The sequence below is a fragment of the Mustela erminea genome, chromosome X, assembly GCF_009829155.1.
Source record: "Mustela erminea isolate mMusErm1 chromosome X, mMusErm1.Pri, whole genome shotgun sequence".
Taxonomy (NCBI): Eukaryota; Metazoa; Chordata; class Mammalia; order Carnivora; family Mustelidae; genus Mustela; species Mustela erminea.
The window spans coordinates 85,782,979-85,801,887 of NC_045635.1; the positions used below are offsets into that span (position 1 = coordinate 85,782,979).

Consider the following 18,909-nt stretch of genomic DNA (forward strand, 5'->3'; position numbering starts at 1 on the left):
CTGTGGACATTGCTGTCTTGGTCAGTTATGTCGCATGATTTCCAAGAGCACTTGCTGACCATGTCAGAGCACTCCCGCTCAAACCACAGTGTCTCAGAGCAAGAAAACGGTAGACTCTGGGAGGGAAGAAAATGACCCAGCAGCGGGCCATGACAGAGTCATTCTGATGGCAGTAAGAACTTTAGTTATGGGACTCAGACTCTCTCTAGGAGCTGAAACTGAAATCATTACAATCTGGTTGCTTTGGGTGACATCTCAAAGTGTAAATGGTGTAGGCATAAAATCAGTCGTTGTGATGGATGAGCTTTTTGTGTATATGACCTTTTCCAAAATTCACCCAGTTTATTGTTTCTGGGATGCCTAGGACATGTACTTTATAACTTCTTAGTCCATTTCTTAAGTCTCGTGGCCTCTCTTTAAACTTTTCTTTCTCGTTGTCTCTCTACAAGCTGTTCTGCACAATTTCTTCCACCTATTCTAATTTACCAATCCTCTATCCAGCTGTATCTCATATGCTGTCTAAAATGTCTTCAATCTTCTGTTCCAGTGGTTATGATGTTCAATTCTAGAGCATAGTAGTTTCTAGAAAAATAATTTGCTTTGGTAAGTAATTACATATTTCTTCCTCATGTTTTATGTATCTTATCACTTATTTATATATGTTAAACATATTTTTAATAGTTTCTATCTGATAATAAGCCTTCCCGAGAAATAATTTGGTTTATTGATACTACTGATAGTGGCATGCTTTTGGATTATGTCCTTGTTTAGGGGCACTTAATTGGTAGGAATATTGTTAAGGCCTTAATTAATGTTAAGCCACTCTAAAAAGTGGTAGAATTTGTTGTTCCATAGGGCAGGCATGAATATTGCATCAAGTTTGTGGTCCAGATGACCTCTAACTCTATGTGGCATCTTTCTGATAGAGGCAACACGAAGTTTCAAGGATGCCAGAATCCCACTGTGATTGGTTGATGGAAAGTAGAAGGATATGGAATCACATGCACATGTGACATGGCATGGTGTAGTGACCTGCTTCCCTGCATTGCATTTTTGTCCAATCAGAGATGGAGGTTGCCTGTGAGGTTAGGAAGTGCAGCAATCATAAATGGGCCAGTACCCCTCAGCAGCCACCAGTCTCTCATTCCTTTTGAGCAGTTGGGAAGGTGAGCCCCACATGGCAGAACCTGGCTGTGAGACCTCCTCTGAGGAAAGCCTGGGCACGGATGGAGGAGCCCACAGCAGCCAACCCAAAGAGCCCAAAACAGGTGCAGCTGCGGCGCCAATGCTGCCGCAGCTGCCACCGCCACCACCCCCAGCACCTCTCCCATGCCGGACAATTTCACCACCTACTTCCCCAGGGTTCTGAAGCAGGTTCATGAGGGCCCGAGCCTCTTGCAGGAGGCTGTGGGTGTCATGGATTCGTTCGTTAAGGACATCTTCGAGCACATTGCAGACAAGGCCTCTCGCCTGGCCTGCTCCACCAAGCACACCACTATCACCTCCAGGAAGATCCAGACAGTCGTGCACGTGCTGCTGCCCGGGGAGATTGGCAAGTGCGCCGTGTCTCAGACCAGCAAGGCAGTCATCAGGTACACCTTCTGCCAGTGAGCTGCCTCCGGACCACCTGACCACGTCGTAAACCAAAGGCTCTTTTCAGAGCCACCTCACTTGGCACAAAAAAGACCTGTAACTCTCCAGAGACCCACCAGCTCTAGCGTTTGAACCTGTGCCATTCTGCCCATACTTAAAATACTTTTGTTTATGAAACATTACCAAATGTAGCAACCCTACCTTATCGTGTGTCTTTAGTGCAATTCGTTCCGAGCAAAATCATCGATTTACTTTAACCACATCGCATTCATTTGCTTGTCTAAAGTGCCGTGTTTCTGTCATTTATTGGACCTGTGCCATTCTGCCGAACTTTAACTCATTTGTACCATGAATGAAACATTATCAAACGTCACAACTCAACTTTAATATATGTCTGTAGTGCAATTTGTTCCAAGGAAAGTCAAGTTTTCCTTAACCATATCGATTTTCATGGCTTTCCTAAATAGTCATTTCTGTTAATTATTTCTGGAAGTCAGCCTTACGGGGATATTTTCATACTGCTATTTGCCTTTTTGCTTTCATTCCCTCACGAGTGCATGGCAGAATTTTCCAGAAGTTCATTATGTCTGATCCAGCAACAGATAAAATGCAGAAGTAGATGTAAGAACACATCTGAGTTCTTTAGGCCAGATATTAAAGAGATTTTCAAGTACCTGAAACAGTGTCACTCTCCACTCTACTTTTTTTTAGAAAACATATGTTTCACAGGCATTTGTAACTTATATCAGCATGATGAGACGGTTTTTAAAAGTTATTTTAAAATAAATGGACTAAAATTTCTGTTCTAGTGTTTTGTTACAGTAAACACTGGCAGGTATAACTGGCACAAAAGCTCTTTAGCTTCCTATCAATTTTTAGAGGTGTAAAGTTGTCCTGCGACCAGAAATGGTTCTAGAGATTTAATCATTCCGGTGCAATGAGGTCAACTGAAAATAGTCTCTTTTTGGTGGTCAAGTTTTCCAAAAACAATTCAATGCTGAATATCCATCAAAACTTCCAAATCATGGGCGCCTGGGTGGCTCAGTGGGTTAAGCCGCTGCCTTCGGCTCAGGTCATGATCTCAGGGTCCTGGGATCGAGGCCCGCATCGGGCTCTCTGCTCAGCAGGGAGCCTGCTTCCTCCTCTCTCTCTCTCTCTCTGCCTGCCTCTCTGCCTACTTGTGATTTCTCTCTGTCAAATAAATAAATAAAATCTTTAAAAAAAAAAAAAACTTCCAAATCATATTGCTAACTTAAAAGTACTTTATAGAATCCTCAGTTGACCTTGGTTCCTTGGACTAATGCAAAATTGAGGGAATTGGTGAGTAATCTTAGTTTATCTGGAGACTTGTATTGAATTAAATCTCACAGGTACAGCTAAAAAAAAAAAAAGTGGTGGGAGGCTTTCAAATCACAATACTGACACAAAGCTTTCTTGTCACCTTCCTGATTCAAATAGTAGTGACAGTAGCATTTCATCAACAAACATGACATTGGGCTTTCACCTGAGGTGTATGTGTTCACAATAATATCTTTGGTTTTCTAGGTGTTTTAGGTGACATAATGGATCTAAAACATTCACACGTGCTGTTTCATCAGCTATCGAGATTAAGTTTTTTTTTAATCTTTTGGCTGATTCACATAAATCACATTATAGATTTTCCAATAGTAAATCTTGCTAACATTCTTGGGAGTAAGTCCCTTCCTCCTGGATGACTTCTTCTCAACATTATTTGGGTCCTTTCCTATGCTTATTCCTGCGTGTAATCAGCAACAGACTAGAGCTTGGATTTCTCGTGACTTCTGCACCCTTGGCCACTTGCTTTTCTCAAGTGTCCCCTGTCGCTCTCGCCAGCAAGAACGACCCGCAAACGTGATGAGGAGCAAACTTTTTTATTAGGGTTTCTATTAGCGTCTCTATTACTACTATTACTTCTACTTCTACTACTACTATTACTTCTACTTCTACTACTCTCTCAAGCAAGTTCTGGCAATATATACATGTAGGCGGTCCAGCCCAGTTATTTAGTCACTGCCCTGTGCATTCGGTCTCCTCGTGAACCCTTATGTAACCACAGAGGGCTCTATTGTTCTCAAGCAGTAATCATGCATTTCTCTCTTGGCTCCTGGTGCTGTTCATGCATCAGCCACGAGCGCACCCATACCCTACCTAGCCAATCATTCTCACTTCCTTAATCTTCAGGCATTTTTGTCTACGTGACTCCTTGCATCTGCTGGATGGCTCTCCACAGCTCCCCCTTTTTTATTTGTTTACATGGCAGGGATCGTGCCTGTCTTAGGTTGCCAATCCTCAGCACACATGCTTACCCGTCATTGGGTATTCTCCCGGGTCGAAGAGCCCCTGTCTTAGGTTGCTATGGTGTGGGATCAGTCTTACCCGTTTTTGACTACCGATCCAGCATACTAAGCCATATTTGGGGGGAGGTCCCGACCTCCAGAGCCATCATGGCTTAGACCAAAGCCCGTTGCTATAGCTGCTATTGTCGCGCAATTCTACAGATGCATTTTAGAAGGAGTACTTGAGCCAGAATCATCAACATGATTAGGGCTCTTATGCCTGCCCAGGTTTTGAGGAATGAGACTGATTGTTATGACATACTAACCCAATTGCTGACGGAGCCAAGAGATACTTGAGTGGCATTTAAGGTGGTACTTTGAGTCTATTGCGAGTGATTAACTGGTGGTTACGTACAATAGCTTTTACCTTATAAACTTCTGCGAGTATAATTTTAAGTGTACAAGGCAAGAGGTACATGAAAAGAACAATTACCATTAGTACCCCTACAATTGTTACTACAACATACCATGTATGCGTCAGGGAAGGGAAGTGAGAGAATAAAGAGCTCACAAAGCTTTAAGCGTCAGTAACAAACATGAGTTAGGGTGAGAAGATTGTACTCTATGCTGAGCCATTTGAAGAAGGGCTTGAAGCTGGGCAGTCTCTTGTCTCGATCATAGTTGAATTGACTCCGCCTTTATGGGAACAGGCTGCAGGACAGTCATCGTTGCTATCATCACTATCATCAGCACCCTCCACAGGTTTCATGGCCACCAGCCTGGTGAGACGTTTCGGCACCCAGAGTGGAGTAGGCGCATCCTGTGGGAAAACACAAAGGGAACCTCGGTGCCATCTAAGCACCGGGTTGGGTTTGGATAATTGGCCTTGCAAGTCTCTTGCCCCTCTCAGAGTCTTTCAAGCCCTGAGGGCCGCCGTGGCTATCTGCTGATATACCGCAGGGGGTATGTACTCTGCACTTGGGCCCTGAGGTATGGCCCTGTGCTTGTTAGCATTTTCAAATTCCATTGCGGGTTACCCGCGGTTGCATTTCTCCGTGCCGTGTCCAGACAATTGTCCTGATTTTGGATTTTCTATTCTAGATATTGTCCTCCACTTAATATCGCCCTGGTCAAGTTGGCCCAATCCTCGGGAGCGAGGTAGAGTGCTCCCAGCGACTCCACAAGGGAGACCGTAAAGGCTGCCTGGGGCCCATAGCTGCTAACTGCCTCCTTTAGCTGCTTTACCAACTTAAAATCTAGTGGCTGGTGGTACCTCTGCTGATTTTGATCTTCTAACACTGGAAAAAAACCTTTTCCCGGGCCAAGGACCTCTTTTCAATTCTCCGCGGTGCAGCCCGAACAATAGCATGTCTTGGTGCAGCTGGGTTTATAAGGCGGGGGCCACTCATGGGGTGGCGCTGTGGAGCTAGAATGCGGAAGCGGCGCAACTTTCGTTTTTAATTCCGATTGTGCCACAACTGCGGCTTTCGCCCCTGCTCTCAGTTGCGCCATTACTTCTCCCTGCACTCTTAACTCTCCTAATACCTTTTGCAATTCCGCCTCTTTATCCTCAAGTCGTTGCCTCATGGCTTCCAAATCTATCTGGAGACCGGGAGATTCCTCCTTCTTGTTGTTTGCCTCTATCTTTCCTAGCTCCTGCAACTCGCTTTCTGACATCCCTTCTGAGCTTTTGCTTTCGGGGTCAGAGTCTTGGGAGGAGCCCTTACGGGATTTTTCTTTCACTTGCAAAAAAAACTTCCCCTCCCTGTAGTACTGCTCGCTGCAGGGGCTCTCGGGGGGAATGCAAACATACTTTCATCAGGGACCACATGGCGAGAGTCCCCGGGGATGTAGAGGGACAGCGTTTTAAATCCTCGCCCAGGTGTTTCCATTGTGGCATATTTAGGAGCCCTTCTTCTATAAACCAGGGGGCAATCTCTGCTACTTCTTTTAAAAAGGCTCGGGCTGTTTTTGCCTTTAAGGGGGTACCGTTCATCTTGAGAACGTCTTTTAGGGGATCTTCCATTCTACGTCTACTAAGATCGTTCCCCATCCCGAGGAAACTTTTACTTGTATCGTCCCTGCCGAGGGAACTTTTACTTGTATCGTCCCTGCCGAGGGAACTTTCACTTGTATCGTCCCTGCCGAGGGAACTTTCCCTGTCACTCACTAGACAGAAATAGGTGCACTCCTTACCTTATCGTTGCTCTATCTCAATCTCCGTTTTGCGATGCGGACAGTTTCCCGGGTTTCGGCACCAGTTGTCGCTCTCGCCAGCAAGAACGACCCGCAAACGTGATGAGGATCAAACTTTTTTATTAGGGTTTCTATTAGCGTCTCTACTACTACTATTACTTCTACTTCTACTACTACTATTACTTCTACTTCTACTACTCTCTCAAGCAAGTTCTGGCAATATATACATGTAGGCGGTCCAGCCCAGTTATCTAGTCACTGCCCTGTGCATTCGGTCTCCTCGTGAACCCTTATGTAACCACAGAGGGCTCTATTGTTCTCAAGCAGTAATCATGCATTTCTCTCTTGGCTCCTGGTGCTGTTCATGCATCAGCCACGAGCGCACCCATACCCTACCTAGCCAATCATTCTCACTTCCTTAATCTTCAGGCATTTTTGTCTACGTGACTCCTTGCATCTGCTGGATGGCTCTCCACAGTCCCCAAAGTCTTACTGTGTCCTGGGGGCTTCAATTTCTCAGAAGCAGCCCAGACCCAAGGCTTAGTTGGGCTCCCTCTGCAGCAAAAACGTGGACTGTAATAGAAGGCAAACCAGGGGCTAGTGGAGTGGGCTGGACTCCTTAACTAGTCTTCCCTTCACCTGTTTATGCCTCGGTGTCCAACTCTCCAGCTCCTCATATGTGAGGCACAGCTGTGCTTGAGAGAGCCAGTTGTGCTCAACCGTGCCTGCCCCCAACTCGGGCAAGTTCTGCATTCCAGGCATTCCCCTACCACTGTTCCTTGACTACTCCAGCTCCAAGAAGCTGGATTGTACTCGAAATCCCCTGAAAGTCACATTCCCAGTTTGTTTACTCCTTATTTCATCCTCAAAGAGAAGCTGGCTACTCCTCCCAGAAGATCAGCCCCACCCTCAGCCAGCAGATCATTTTCCAGCGCATGTGTCAGGGTTGCAAAAAGACCTGATGTGTGAGAGTTCTTTGTCTCTTCATAGGTAAGGTGACCATATCATTTCTTGTCCAATTAATGCAGGTGGTTTTGAAGGTAAAGGGGTGCTCTGCATAATTGTGCTGGGATAGCAGGCAAAATCAGGACACGAGGACAGCCTTCTAGGAAAAAGGTCTGTGGATAAAGTAAGGACATTTCTTGGGGCTTAGGGATTTGCAGAGCATGAAGGTTAGTAGGAAAATGAGAGTGCATCACCTTTTTCATAACTCGTTCTCTTCGAAGTGCTGGTGCCTTTGTTTTCTGGGGACAAGTAGTGTTACTAGGCTGCACTGACAGGAAAAGGAGACACAACATGGTCAGTGCATCTGTTGGATGCTATAACTGCTGTGAGCTAGTGGGACTAGGCTCTATAGCAAGAATGATTAAGGACACAGGTTTTGGAGTCAGAGTTGACCTGGTTTCACACCCCAGCTGCGCCTTTTATGAGCTGTGGTATCTTGGGTAAGTGACTTGACCTCTTTGAACCTCAGTTTCCTCCTCTGGACAATAGGGCCTACGAGATTGTTGTGAGGATTCAGTGAGAAAATGCAGACAGAGTGCTCAGTGAATGGTTGGCTATACCTATTATCGGTCCTGAGACTGATGCCCTCAGGCAGTTGGAGAGGTGGGGGGAGTGTGAGTTGATGCCAGACAGCTGTGTGGACTTGCTCACCTGGCTACCTGGGCCCTATCTATTTGCTTAAGGCTGATGGTGAGATAAGGGAGGATGACTTTTCCTTCCTGAGCCTCTGTTTGTAAAGTTTTAGAGATAACACTGCTCTGAGCTGTGATGGGAAGTTGCTAGGGAGCGACTGGAAAGTGCCTTGCCACCTTGCTAGCTTTGGGCATTGCTGACTCAGGGTTTTGTTGGCAAGCTGTTCCTCCTCACTCCCAGTCACCCTCTCCCACCCACCTTCTCCCTATCCAAGTCCCATTCACGTTGCAAGTCTTGGCTCAGATCCTTCCTCCTCTGTGAAGATGACCGACCATCCCAGCCTATAGTGACTTCTCGCTCCTTGAGCCTCCATACCTCCAACTGTCAAATGGGTATATTCTTTATAATGCCCCTATGGAAGGGCCATGATTAGGGTTGAATGAGGGAATAGATGGAGCATGCCAGGCGCAGGGGCTGGTACAGGCCTATGGTGAGTTCCCTGCCTCTTTCTCTTCTTCCTCACTGACCAACCCCCCCCCCCCCCCGCCGCCGCAATGTGTGCATCCTGGTCTTGAACAGATGCAGGCTTCTATTGGTAGTCATTTGGGAGCACGCCTATGCGGCAGGTGCTCTTCTGTGTATGTTATACACACATATCCAGTCTTTAACCTCTGCCTCCACATTTTCCTTATAGGACAAGCAGGCACAATTCCTTCTGTTGAGAAGAGCAAGGCCCAGAGAGGTTAGGTTATCTACTACCCAAGCTCGTATACCTAGTGAGTGGCCTAGCCAGAAATCAAATCCAGTTTTGACTCCTATGCTAGATTAAGTTTCCAGTGAATGCCTGTGAATGGGTGGATGGGAGTATGGACAGAAGTAGAGACCAGGATAGGAATGCCTGCACCTTTACTCTTACTTAGTAGAGGGAGGCCTGCTTGAGAAAAGACTATAGGTAGTAAAGATATAGGATTCAGCAGGTCCCCAAGCCCAGGTAAGGTTCCTCTTGGACAGGAAAAAAGAGGTGGGGGGAAGTGATGGGTCGGGCTAAAACACAGGGAATTCCACGGTGGCTCCAAGATCCCAAACCCAGAAAGTTTTGAATTCCCTTGGAGTCAAAGCTGAGCATTTCACTCCAATAGAATACCAATCATGAGATCTATGATTAGGCGTGGAGGTAAGGTCTGCTGCACTCTGGCATCAGGGTGTGATGATGGGAAAGCCGAGGGGACTGGCCATTTATTTCAGCAGACCTCAAATCTGGTAGGATTTTAGACTGACCTGGGAACCCATGGCTATGACCTCACACAGCAAGCTAGAAGACTGGTGATCTGAGGCTAAAATGCAGGCTGAGGCCTAAACCTCCAGCCCTGGCCCTGAACACTCCAGGGTCATGGGACTGTGCTCAGCCAGGCTTCACTTAGATCCAGTAGAGCTAGGCCTCCTACAGGTGAGTGCTTCAGGGGTCTATGAGCTGTGTCTTTGGTCCCATCAGATCTTCCAGAGGTCTCACTCGGGTCAGAGGGGAAAGCCCTTCTCTGGCTGAGCTCCAGGGTTTCCAGCTCTACCCTTGCCCTGGCTCCCAGGGATTAGGATTCAGGAAGCCCCAGCGAGGTAGCCTGGGGTATCCAGGTTCTCCCTCTGACTCAACAGGCCTGCCACAGCAGCATCCAACTACACTACCTGCTGCTTTTCTCAGCAAGTAGCAAGAAGCTAGGCTGGGTGTTGGGTGGAACAGAGGTCTAATCCTGGCTCACCTGCTTCCTGAACTGTGTGACACATGGCAACTGACTCAAGTTTCTAGTCCTAGGTTTATTTTTTGTCCATTGGGGATATAGACGGTACTGAACCTCATAGAGTTTTAGAGATCCGTGAGGGGCATTATTGTGCCCCCCACCAACTTCCCAAGAGGGAGGAAAATCCACTGTCAGTAATGCAATAAAACTGTCAAATCTGTGGGAAAGTCATCTATCTAAACTGTACAAACTCATCTTGGAATGCTATTTTTTTTGTCATTCTCTGCAACAGGATAAAAATTCTCTTTATCCCTTAAGATCAGTGGAAAAAAAAAAGAGGAAAACCTGGAATTTCCACTTTCAAGTAATTTTCAGTTCTCCAGCCACAATATTTTAACCATGCTAGCTAGCCTCAAGAAGAGTCAAGAAATCTCATGTTCGGGTTTACAGCACAACCTGCATTCATCTATGCATTTATGCAACAAACATTTGCTGAGTACCTACTAAGTCAAGCACTGCTAGGTGCTGAGAATCACAGATGAATAAGCTGAGAGCCTATAGACTGGTTAGAGTCTAGAGACGGGGAGGCAGACACGGAACAAGGAGGGCTTGGCGTGCCATATTAAGGAGCTGGAACTGCTACCTTGTCCTCTAGGTGGGAGGTAGACTTGCAGGGTTTTAAACAAGGAAGTGACAGGCTGTCAGGTTTGTGTTTTCATTATGTCACTCTGGCAGTAGTACAGAAACTAGATTTGAAAGGGCCACGACTGGAAGCAGGAGGTGGTTACCTTAATCTAGGTGACAATGTATGAAGGCCTGGTAAGAAGCAGTAGGGATGGAGTGGAGAGGAGAGAGCCAGGGACTGCTTGAGAGTGAAACTTGCAGCGCAGTGTGACCAACTGGGCATGGCGAGAGAGGGACAGCAGAGTTGGCAGTGATCACTCCAATTTAGAAAAACTTGACAAACATTTTGGATAAATGAAAATATAGAAAGAAAAATATGACCAAACACCCATCTACCCACCACCCAGCTTAAGGAATAAAATATGACAGATAACTTTGAACCTGCCTGTACCTCTCCCCTGTCTTCCTCCTTGGCCCTCCCCCCACCCCAAGAAGAAACCCCTATATTAAATCGACGTTTCCCAGTTCCATGAATTTCTACCACATAGACATTAACTGCTAAGCAATATACACGGATAGCACTGTTCTGCATGTTTCCATATTTTTCTGTAACATGCTGTTTTCTCTCACTGTTGTGTGTGAGATACAGCCATAATGGTACTGATAGCTCCGGTTCACTTATTTTCATTGCTGAATAGCAGTCCATTGTATGAATATCCTTCTCCATCTTACTGGTGATGACCATGAGACAGTTTCTAAATTTTTGGTTAATAAATACAATGCTGCTAAGAACACTCTCATACATGTCTCACTGTGCGCAGGTCTCTAGACTGGGTACCTAGGAGTGGAAGTGCTTTAGTCAGCAGTGTGTGCATCTGTCTCCTGCACATAATCAATATTGTCCAAAGGGGTCAGACCACCTTGCGCTCCAACCAGCGATGCATGTGATGTGCCCATTGCTGTAGCTCCTCACCAGCATTTGGGGTGATCCGTCTTTTTATTCCCCGTGGCTCCAGTGCATGGAGTGCTATCTCATCGTGGCTTAAGTAAGCAATTCTCAGACTGCTGATAAGATGATGCCCTTCCTGTGTAATTTTTTTGGTACATGTATGCTTACTCTTTTGTAAAATGCCTCGTCAAGGCTTCCTAATGCTAATAGGCGCTTGAGGCCATAGGATCCCCTGTAAGTGGCCCTCGTCCGTCACCATTACTGGAACTGTTTCACACAGTCAGTTTGCTTTTATGTACCTATGTACATAAAATGGAAAATTACCAGCGATTTCCTCTCGGAATGTTTTTCTTCTGCCATTTGTCCCGTATCTCCTTCACAAACACCCACGAGATGCACTTCTTACATTTCCGTTCCAGGCTTTATGTCTCTTCACCTTTCTTTTACCTTTCCTTCCTCTTTATCTCTCTGGGAGACATTCTCCATAATTTCTTTTGTCTTTCTTCCCACACGCTAATTCTCTATTCTGGTGGGTCAGGTTGGTTCTTTCAAAATTACAAGAACCTTTTCTTCCAGTGGTTCTGTTTTTCACTTGCAGAAATTTCACTTGACTCTTCGTGAGATTTGGTTGTTTCTTCCCTAGGATTGCTGATATCCTCTCCTTTACTTAAACATGTTGAACACTTTTTAAATAGTTTGCACCTGGGAATAAGTCTTTGGAGGTGTACATGTTTAGTTTTTTTGAATTATGAGCATGTTAGGGAAGGCTTATCTGTGGGAACCAACCCAAAGCCTCTGTTAAGGGTGGGCTCGTCCAGAAAAGATTTGACTTGCATTTGCCCCACATCTGGGATTCTGCCAGAATTCATTGAGCCATACTGATCATGTTTGTTGTAACTCCAAAGCCACATGTGGCCAGGATTGTGATTTCAGATTCTCAAAGGAGCCTCCCCACGCCTCAGCCAAACCCAAAGCCAAGAGGTACATGCTTCCTTGTCATCTCCCTGTCCCTGTAGTAAAAAGAAATGGGGTGCAGTTGTTCACTGAGGGCCTTATTCAACAAGCATCAGGGACTGATAAAGAAGTCTCAGTTGTCTATTAATCTCTGGCTCTTTTCCAGCTCATCCAAGTATTTAAAATGAGGTTTATAATCATTTTTCTCAAATATCTGTGTTCATTTGGAATGGGAGTTTTTCACTAATCTATTCCAAATAGTGTCCAAATAAAAAGCGTTAGAGACCCTTAAGCATGTAATTCAGACCAGGCCCACTCAGTAGTAGTCAGATAATGTCTAAGCTACTCTGCAAGGTTTGAGACAACTTGCATTTCCATGCCTGCTGCCTTGGAGGGGCTGGTCAGAGGGTTGGCTCAGCTGGGCCTCTGTCCCACACCAGAGAGTCAGTCTCAGAGCCTCTCCATATTGTATTTCCAGCAGGATAAGCACACTTTCTGTATGGCAGGTCAGAGCCTTTAAGAAACAAAGCAGAAGGCACCTATCTTCTTAAAGATTAGATCCATGATTCGCATAACATCACTTCCACCGTGTTTCATTAGCCAAAGCAATCACACACCTCCCCAGAGTCAAGAGCGGCAAGGCAGGGCAGGGGTGGTGTGGGTGGTGTCGGGGGAGACAGGACCTCTCAGTGGAAAGTGTCGAGGACTGAGCAGCCTTCCTGAACCTGACACATAGTGTCATGCAACACACATTTCTTGAGATGCTGCTGGGTGCCACACACTGGGTACGCCGATACAACAAAGCCTTTGGCTCCCTGATCCAGAGTGGTGAACTCTGGAATTCTTTCCTACCTCTCTTGCCCCTAGTAGAGTGACCTGGCCCACGTAGCAGATCCCTCCAATCCAAGACAGAGACCTCACCCCATTTGGGAGTCCCCTAAATCCTGACACTCGAATTGTAATCTGCCGTTCTCCACATGCCTACAAAAGCCCATATCTAGAGAGTCATAAATAGGGCAGGTTTGAAGGCACAGAGAAATTCTAGGGAGAGGAGAGGGGAAGCACATGCAGTCCCATACATAAGCCACCCCAACCTTTTGGAGTTTGTTCAAGGGAAGCACTTGCTTTCACATCTTGATTGGACTCAATTACACAATGGAGATGGAGGTGGGTGAAGTAATCAGCGCTGCATTTCATTTTGGACTTATGTATTTCCTGTCAAGCAGGTTAATCCAGAGAAGAACGGTTTCTGTGAGCCTCAGATAGGCTCAAACATTTAAAGGCTTTTAACACTCTGATGGGCCAGCAACCGGAGTGAGATTCAAGAGATCAGCCAGGCTCCTGGTGTCAGATGTAGGTCAGTTGCTATGTGATCTTGGGTAAGACAATTCACTTTTCTGGAAAGACCTCACTTGAGCAATAGCTCTGAATTCCTAGAAGGGATAAAATTCACTAAGCCAGTCCAGTTATTTTAACGAGTGCAATAACTATGCATACTGTTCATTCCTAAAACAAAAATTCCCAGTTGTAGATGACAAAATACGTGGTCAACCATCAAGTCCACACATAGTCCTATGGTCCCTGCCTAACTACCACCCCTGAGGGCTGCTCACCGTTTCTTCTTGTGGTAAGATCTTAGAAACAGAGGTAGTTAAATTATGGACAGGTTTCACGATTATAATGTTCAGAAGAATCATGTGTTACAGCAAAAGCTGTGAGGGACAAGACTGACCATGTCACCACCCTCAGAGGGTTGCTTGACAGCATGGCAAAGACTGAATTGATGACCATGTAGAGATGAGGCCTACTGCTCTCCTGTCCCACGGATGTCCTCATGGATTGACCAAAACCCACCTGTGATCCTAGATTTGTTTTTGAAGTACCTCATAGTAAGAAGAAAAAGTAGGTGGCCACTTTTCCAAGCTTTCTCCTCCCCTCCCATCACTCATTCTGCTCTTATCTAGGAGTCACAGGCCATGAGCAAAGAGGAGGAAGGTTATGATGAGTCCAGAATCAGGACCAATCACATTTTATTGGACTAGGTCTGGCTAACTGGGTTTTCATCTTGCCACGTCAATGTGCTGGTATTTAGGGAGGGTCATACACTTGAGGTTAAAAAAAAATAATTCAACTTCAGACAGCTTGAAGAAAAAGATGGGGAGGTGTAGATCACCTTATGTCTCTTAATTCATTACTATTGTTTTCTTAATTTGATGGAGAAGACAGGAGACATCTCTACCCGTGGAAACACGGCTTTAAATCACTGTAATTACAAGTAAACAAAGGATAATAATTTAAAAAGCTAGTAACAGGCAAGGAAACACACCAATTTACTCTTCAGTCTCCAAGGATGAACACCAGGGAGTCTATTATGGGCTCATCCTGGGGTCCACCTACTCAAACTTTGGGTCAGTGGATACAGGGAAGGAGCTGCAGGTTATTTGTTAGCTCACAGGAGAGTGGGATTTGGCTGCTCTCAGTGGAAGCTGACATCATTCTGATGATGCATAACTTCAGGTCATGAAAGTCTACCTTTCAAAAACAAAGGATAATAGCCTGGAAAAGAAAAGAATCAGAGAAATATGAACCAGGTATAGCAGTAACTTCAGTTTCTAGGGAGATTGAAGTAGGTATTGTTGTTTTTATCATTTTAATTTAGCTATTTCTGTACTGTGTTTGTATCCTCAGTCATGTACTTAGATGAATTCCTTAATAGGTGACATGTTGATAAAAGTGTGTTTGGGGTATGTTTGTTCTATTAATACCATTTCCCCCATTTTCATGCTTGTAATTTGTCAGCTACAACAGTAAAGACATTTTCCTCAGTTTGTCTTCTCAGTAAAATATGTCATTAGATTATAATTGCTCATTTAGACCCTTTTGTCCCCACTCAGCCACTGAGTCAATAATCAGATGTACTCACTCCTTCTGGGCTTCAACATCCAACTCCCTTTCTCTTCTTTCCCCCCTAGATTCCAGGCGTGTCAGTCACACTTACACTTCAGGTCTTCATCCCATGGCCCAATTATGATCCATTGTTTAGCTGTTTCACCAACGATCCTATTTGCTTTCCGAATTTACAAATGCAAAACACAATAAAAGATATCCTAATGGATTAGATTTCCTAACATGACTTCTCACCCGTTACGATACCTATGAGACCAATATGCAAGAAAAACTCTGGGAGGAAAAGTGTGTATGTGATATAGAGAAACACTGGCATTTCGAAGAAGAATTAGTTTGCATGATAGAAATTAAGAGATTAAGAGAAATGCATTTTGTTCTAACTGCTCCACAGGTCTTAGTCTGAAAAGGTACATAAGTCTGAAAAGAGCCTTTGGTCTCCATACTTTTTGTTTCAGACCTATAAGATTATCTCAAGACACCACCTAAAAGGATTTACTTGCAGTTGATTTCATGGTAGATTTTCTTGGTTTCCTAAGGCAGCATACCCCCTTTTTTTTTTCTTTAATTTAATTTTATTTTTTCAGTGTTCCAAAACTCATTGTTTGTGCACCACACCCAGTGCTCCATGCAATACATGCCCTCCTTAATACCCAGCACCAGGCTCACCCAACCCTCTACCCCCCTCCCCTCCAAAACCCTCAGTTTGTTTACCAGAGTCCACAGTCTCTCAAGGTTCATCTCCCCCTCCAATTTCCCCCAACTCACTTCTCCTCTCCTTCTCCCAAGGTCCTCCGTGTTATTCCTTATGCTCCACAAGTAAGTGAAACCATATGATAATTGACTCCCTCTGCTTGACTTGTTTCACTCAGTGTAATCTCCTCCAGTCCCTTCCATGTTGATACAAAAGTTGGGTAATCGTCCTTTCTGATGGAGGCCTAATACTCCATAGTGTATATGGAGCATATCTTCTTTATCCATTCGTCAGCACACTCTTTTTAAAAAATCTTCTCAGAAGGTTTTTCTAATATTCCAGAATAATAACAAGTACTAATTCTGAATGGGGAGGGGGTCCTTTGTCCTGCATCCTAACTCTAGTGTTCCAGTGGAGTGCTCTGGAGGTACTGGCTCGTCAGAGTTTTTTACATTTAACCCAACAGTTCAGGGAATCTCTTGGATATTCTGCACTGTCCCCCATTCCTTCTCTTAAGCAAGTGGGGCTCTACAAAAGGTGAAATCGGCTGTGAGTGCAATCTCTCCCGGCAGGGCCCCATTGCTCTTCTGCTGGGTTCCAGAAAAGTTTTATCTTTGGTAGTTTATCCATCTTGTATCTTGTGTGACTGAGAATGAGATTCCTTACAGGTTACTAGATCCCACCCCACCCCCCCAAAAAAAGGTTTTCCACGTTTTTTTTAAAAAAAGGCAAAGGAACACTTAACAATATCGACCTAACACTGGGATTTAAAACACACCATAATTAATTTCAGATGATTGAAATCACAGTGTATGTTCTCTCCCACAGTGATAAGAATCTAGAAATCAATTGTTTATAAGGCAACTGGAAAATATCCAACTGCTTTGATGTTAAGTAATGAGTGTACAGCAAAACAAACAAATAAAAATCCATAGAACTAGAAAAAAAAGATGAAAATAAGAAAATATTGCCTAACAATAATAATTTTAAAAAGATTCATCTTAGTTCTATTTATTGGTCACCATTGTTTTCTTAATTTTTTTGGAATGGGCAAGAGATTTGTCTGTTAACAGGTCCAGATTCATATCCTTAATCACCATGATTACAAGCAATCAAGCAACCAGCTGCACGCAAAGAATCACACACTATTTCTCTCCATTCTCCATGCTGAAAGTGACTAGGAGGTTTGTGTTTTTTTCACACCCTCCCACACCTTGAGTCAGTGGATCTAGTCAGGGGCTATAGGTCTTCCACTGGCTGAGCCAGTGGGGACTGAGGCATTGGCTACTCTCTCAATTAGAGTATAGAATTACCCGTGCCTAATTGCAGGCCACAAAGGTTTTTGTCTTAAAAAAGATTTAGGCAGGAAGAGAGAAATATCAGAAAAAACTGAGTGACCTCAGAGAGTAATTTCAGATACCAAGGAGTTTAAATGTGAATTGCTTCCTGAGTATGGCATTCAGCTGTTTCTGTAAACTGTGTGTCCTCATTTATATGTGCACGTGAATTATAAATAAAGGATAGGTTGCAAATGGGATACGGTTGACTATCAGTGGTTCTGGTCTATCTGTTGTCATATTACATATAAAGAAACTCTGGATGAGGGCGAGTGTTAAGATGGCGGAAGAGTAGGGGGACCCTAAACTTGTCTCATCCCTCGAACAGAGCTAGATAATATCAGATCATTCTGAACACCCAAGAAATGAATCTCAGTCCTGAAAGAACCAAATCTACAAGTCTACACATAGAAAAGCAACCACCTTTTGGGAGGTAGGAGGTGCAGAGAGTTGAACTAGGGGAGATATGGTCGTGCATATGGCAGTGGGGAGGGAGCCTACTTACGGAGGCTACTGCAAAGAATCATTAACAGTGGCATGCAGGATCTGAACTTTTAGAAGTCTGCCACCACAAAGGTCATCTGGCTTGAAGGTGCTCAGGTGGTAAAGTCGGGGAGGAGTCCGGAGAGTCACAGCAATGTCCAAGGATGCCCCGGGTCCCAAGAAGAATGGGGGGTGCCATCCTGCTGCACTATTCCCAGCCATAAGAGCAGAGAAGCCAGCTGGGAGCCCTGGGTCTTGGTGCCAGCTTTCTGCTCTCTTTCGCCATAAACTGTGAACCACCAAGCAGTCATGCAACTGCTTTCCTGGGACTGACCAGCACATGGCAAAAGTGTAGGAAAACCATCCCCTGGACAAATAGCATGGGTCTGTGCCACCGGACTCCCCCAAACTTGGAGTTTTGAAACTCAGTCACATGCTTGAGATAAAAAAGCTTGGACATAGGCAGGGCAAACCCAGGGTTCAGACAGAAACTGGTGACATGAGCAGGGCGATAGATTGTTCTTCTGTGAGGGCTCACTGAAGAGTGAAGGGCCTGAACCTTCAACTTCGGGGCTAGAGAGCAGGGCGCCATTATGTTCATTCCGCCCATCAGCGCCGAAAGCCTGCAGGGAACAAGACGGCACCACCTAGTGGTGGCTGGAGCTGCTTACACCAAGTCCCGGCCTCCTGTGCCCTAGAGGTGCATGTCCACTGAAACAAGTCCCCTGAGAACCAGCACAGCAAGCTCTGCCCCCAGAAGACCAGCGCAAACAACTCAATGGCACCAAGTCTACTGATCACAGAGTGCTACAAAGCTTCAGCTCTAGGGCAAACAGGATCTAGCTTCCTTTTCACTTTTATTCTTTTTTAAAAAATTATTTTTCCTTTCTATTCTTTTTTAAATTCCCTTATTAATTTTTTATTTTTATTTTTATTTTTTATAGACATCTTTATTTATTTTGGGCAGGGAGGGACAGAGGAAATGGGAGAGAATCCTCAATTGGAGTCCATGCTGAGCATGGAGCCTGCCTCGGGGCTCAATCCCAGGACCACGAGATCATGACCTGAGCCAAAACCAACAGCCAGATGCTTAAGTGCCTGAGCCACCCAGGTGCCCCTATTATTAATTTTTTTAAAAAATTTCTAGACATATGTATTTGGTTTATTTTCAGCATTGTTTTCTTTTATTCTTTTATCTTTTATTTTGGGATCTAGATTCTTTTAACAAGAAGACCAAAAAACACCCAGGATCTAGTTTTTTTAGGGGTGGGGATGGTTTTTTTTCTTTTTTTTTCTCTTTTTTCGTTTTTGTTTGTTTGTTTGTTTCCTTGGGTTTTGTGTTTATTTTGGGGGGGGGTCATTTTTTTCCCCTTTCATTTCATTTCTGGACAACATGGTGAGACAGAGAAATTCAACCCAAAGGAAGAACAGGAAGTAGGACTCACTGGCAAGGATTTAATCAATACAGATATAAATAAGATGTATGAGCTAGAATTGAAAACAGCGA

The 18,909-nt window shown here is 44.7% G+C and overlaps 1 protein-coding gene across 1 annotated transcript; it reads left to right on the plus strand.

The window, feature by feature from the left end:
• Positions 1-1,329: 1,329 nt before the first annotated feature.
• Positions 1,330-7,048, plus strand: LOC116582316 (histone H2B type F-M-like). Its single transcript, XM_032329712.1, has 3 exons — positions 1,330-1,592; positions 2,168-2,263; positions 6,958-7,048. Exons 1-3 carry the CDS (start codon positions 1,330-1,332, stop codon positions 7,046-7,048), a joined length of 450 nt encoding a protein of 149 aa, XP_032185603.1.
• The last annotated feature ends 11,861 nt before the right edge of the window (positions 7,049-18,909 follow it).

Coding starts and splice junctions, on each gene's coding strand:
- LOC116582316 (XM_032329712.1), top strand. CDS start 1,330: ATGCCGGACAATTTCACCACCTACTTCCCCAGGGTTCTGAAGCAGGTT. Junction 1,593..2,167: donor ACCAGCAAGGCAGTCATCAG/GTACACCTTCTG, acceptor AGAATTTTCCAG/AAGTTCATTATGTCTGATCC. Junction 2,264..6,957: donor GATATTAAAGAGATTTTCAA/GTACCTGAAACA, acceptor TCATCCTCAAAG/AGAAGCTGGCTACTCCTCCC.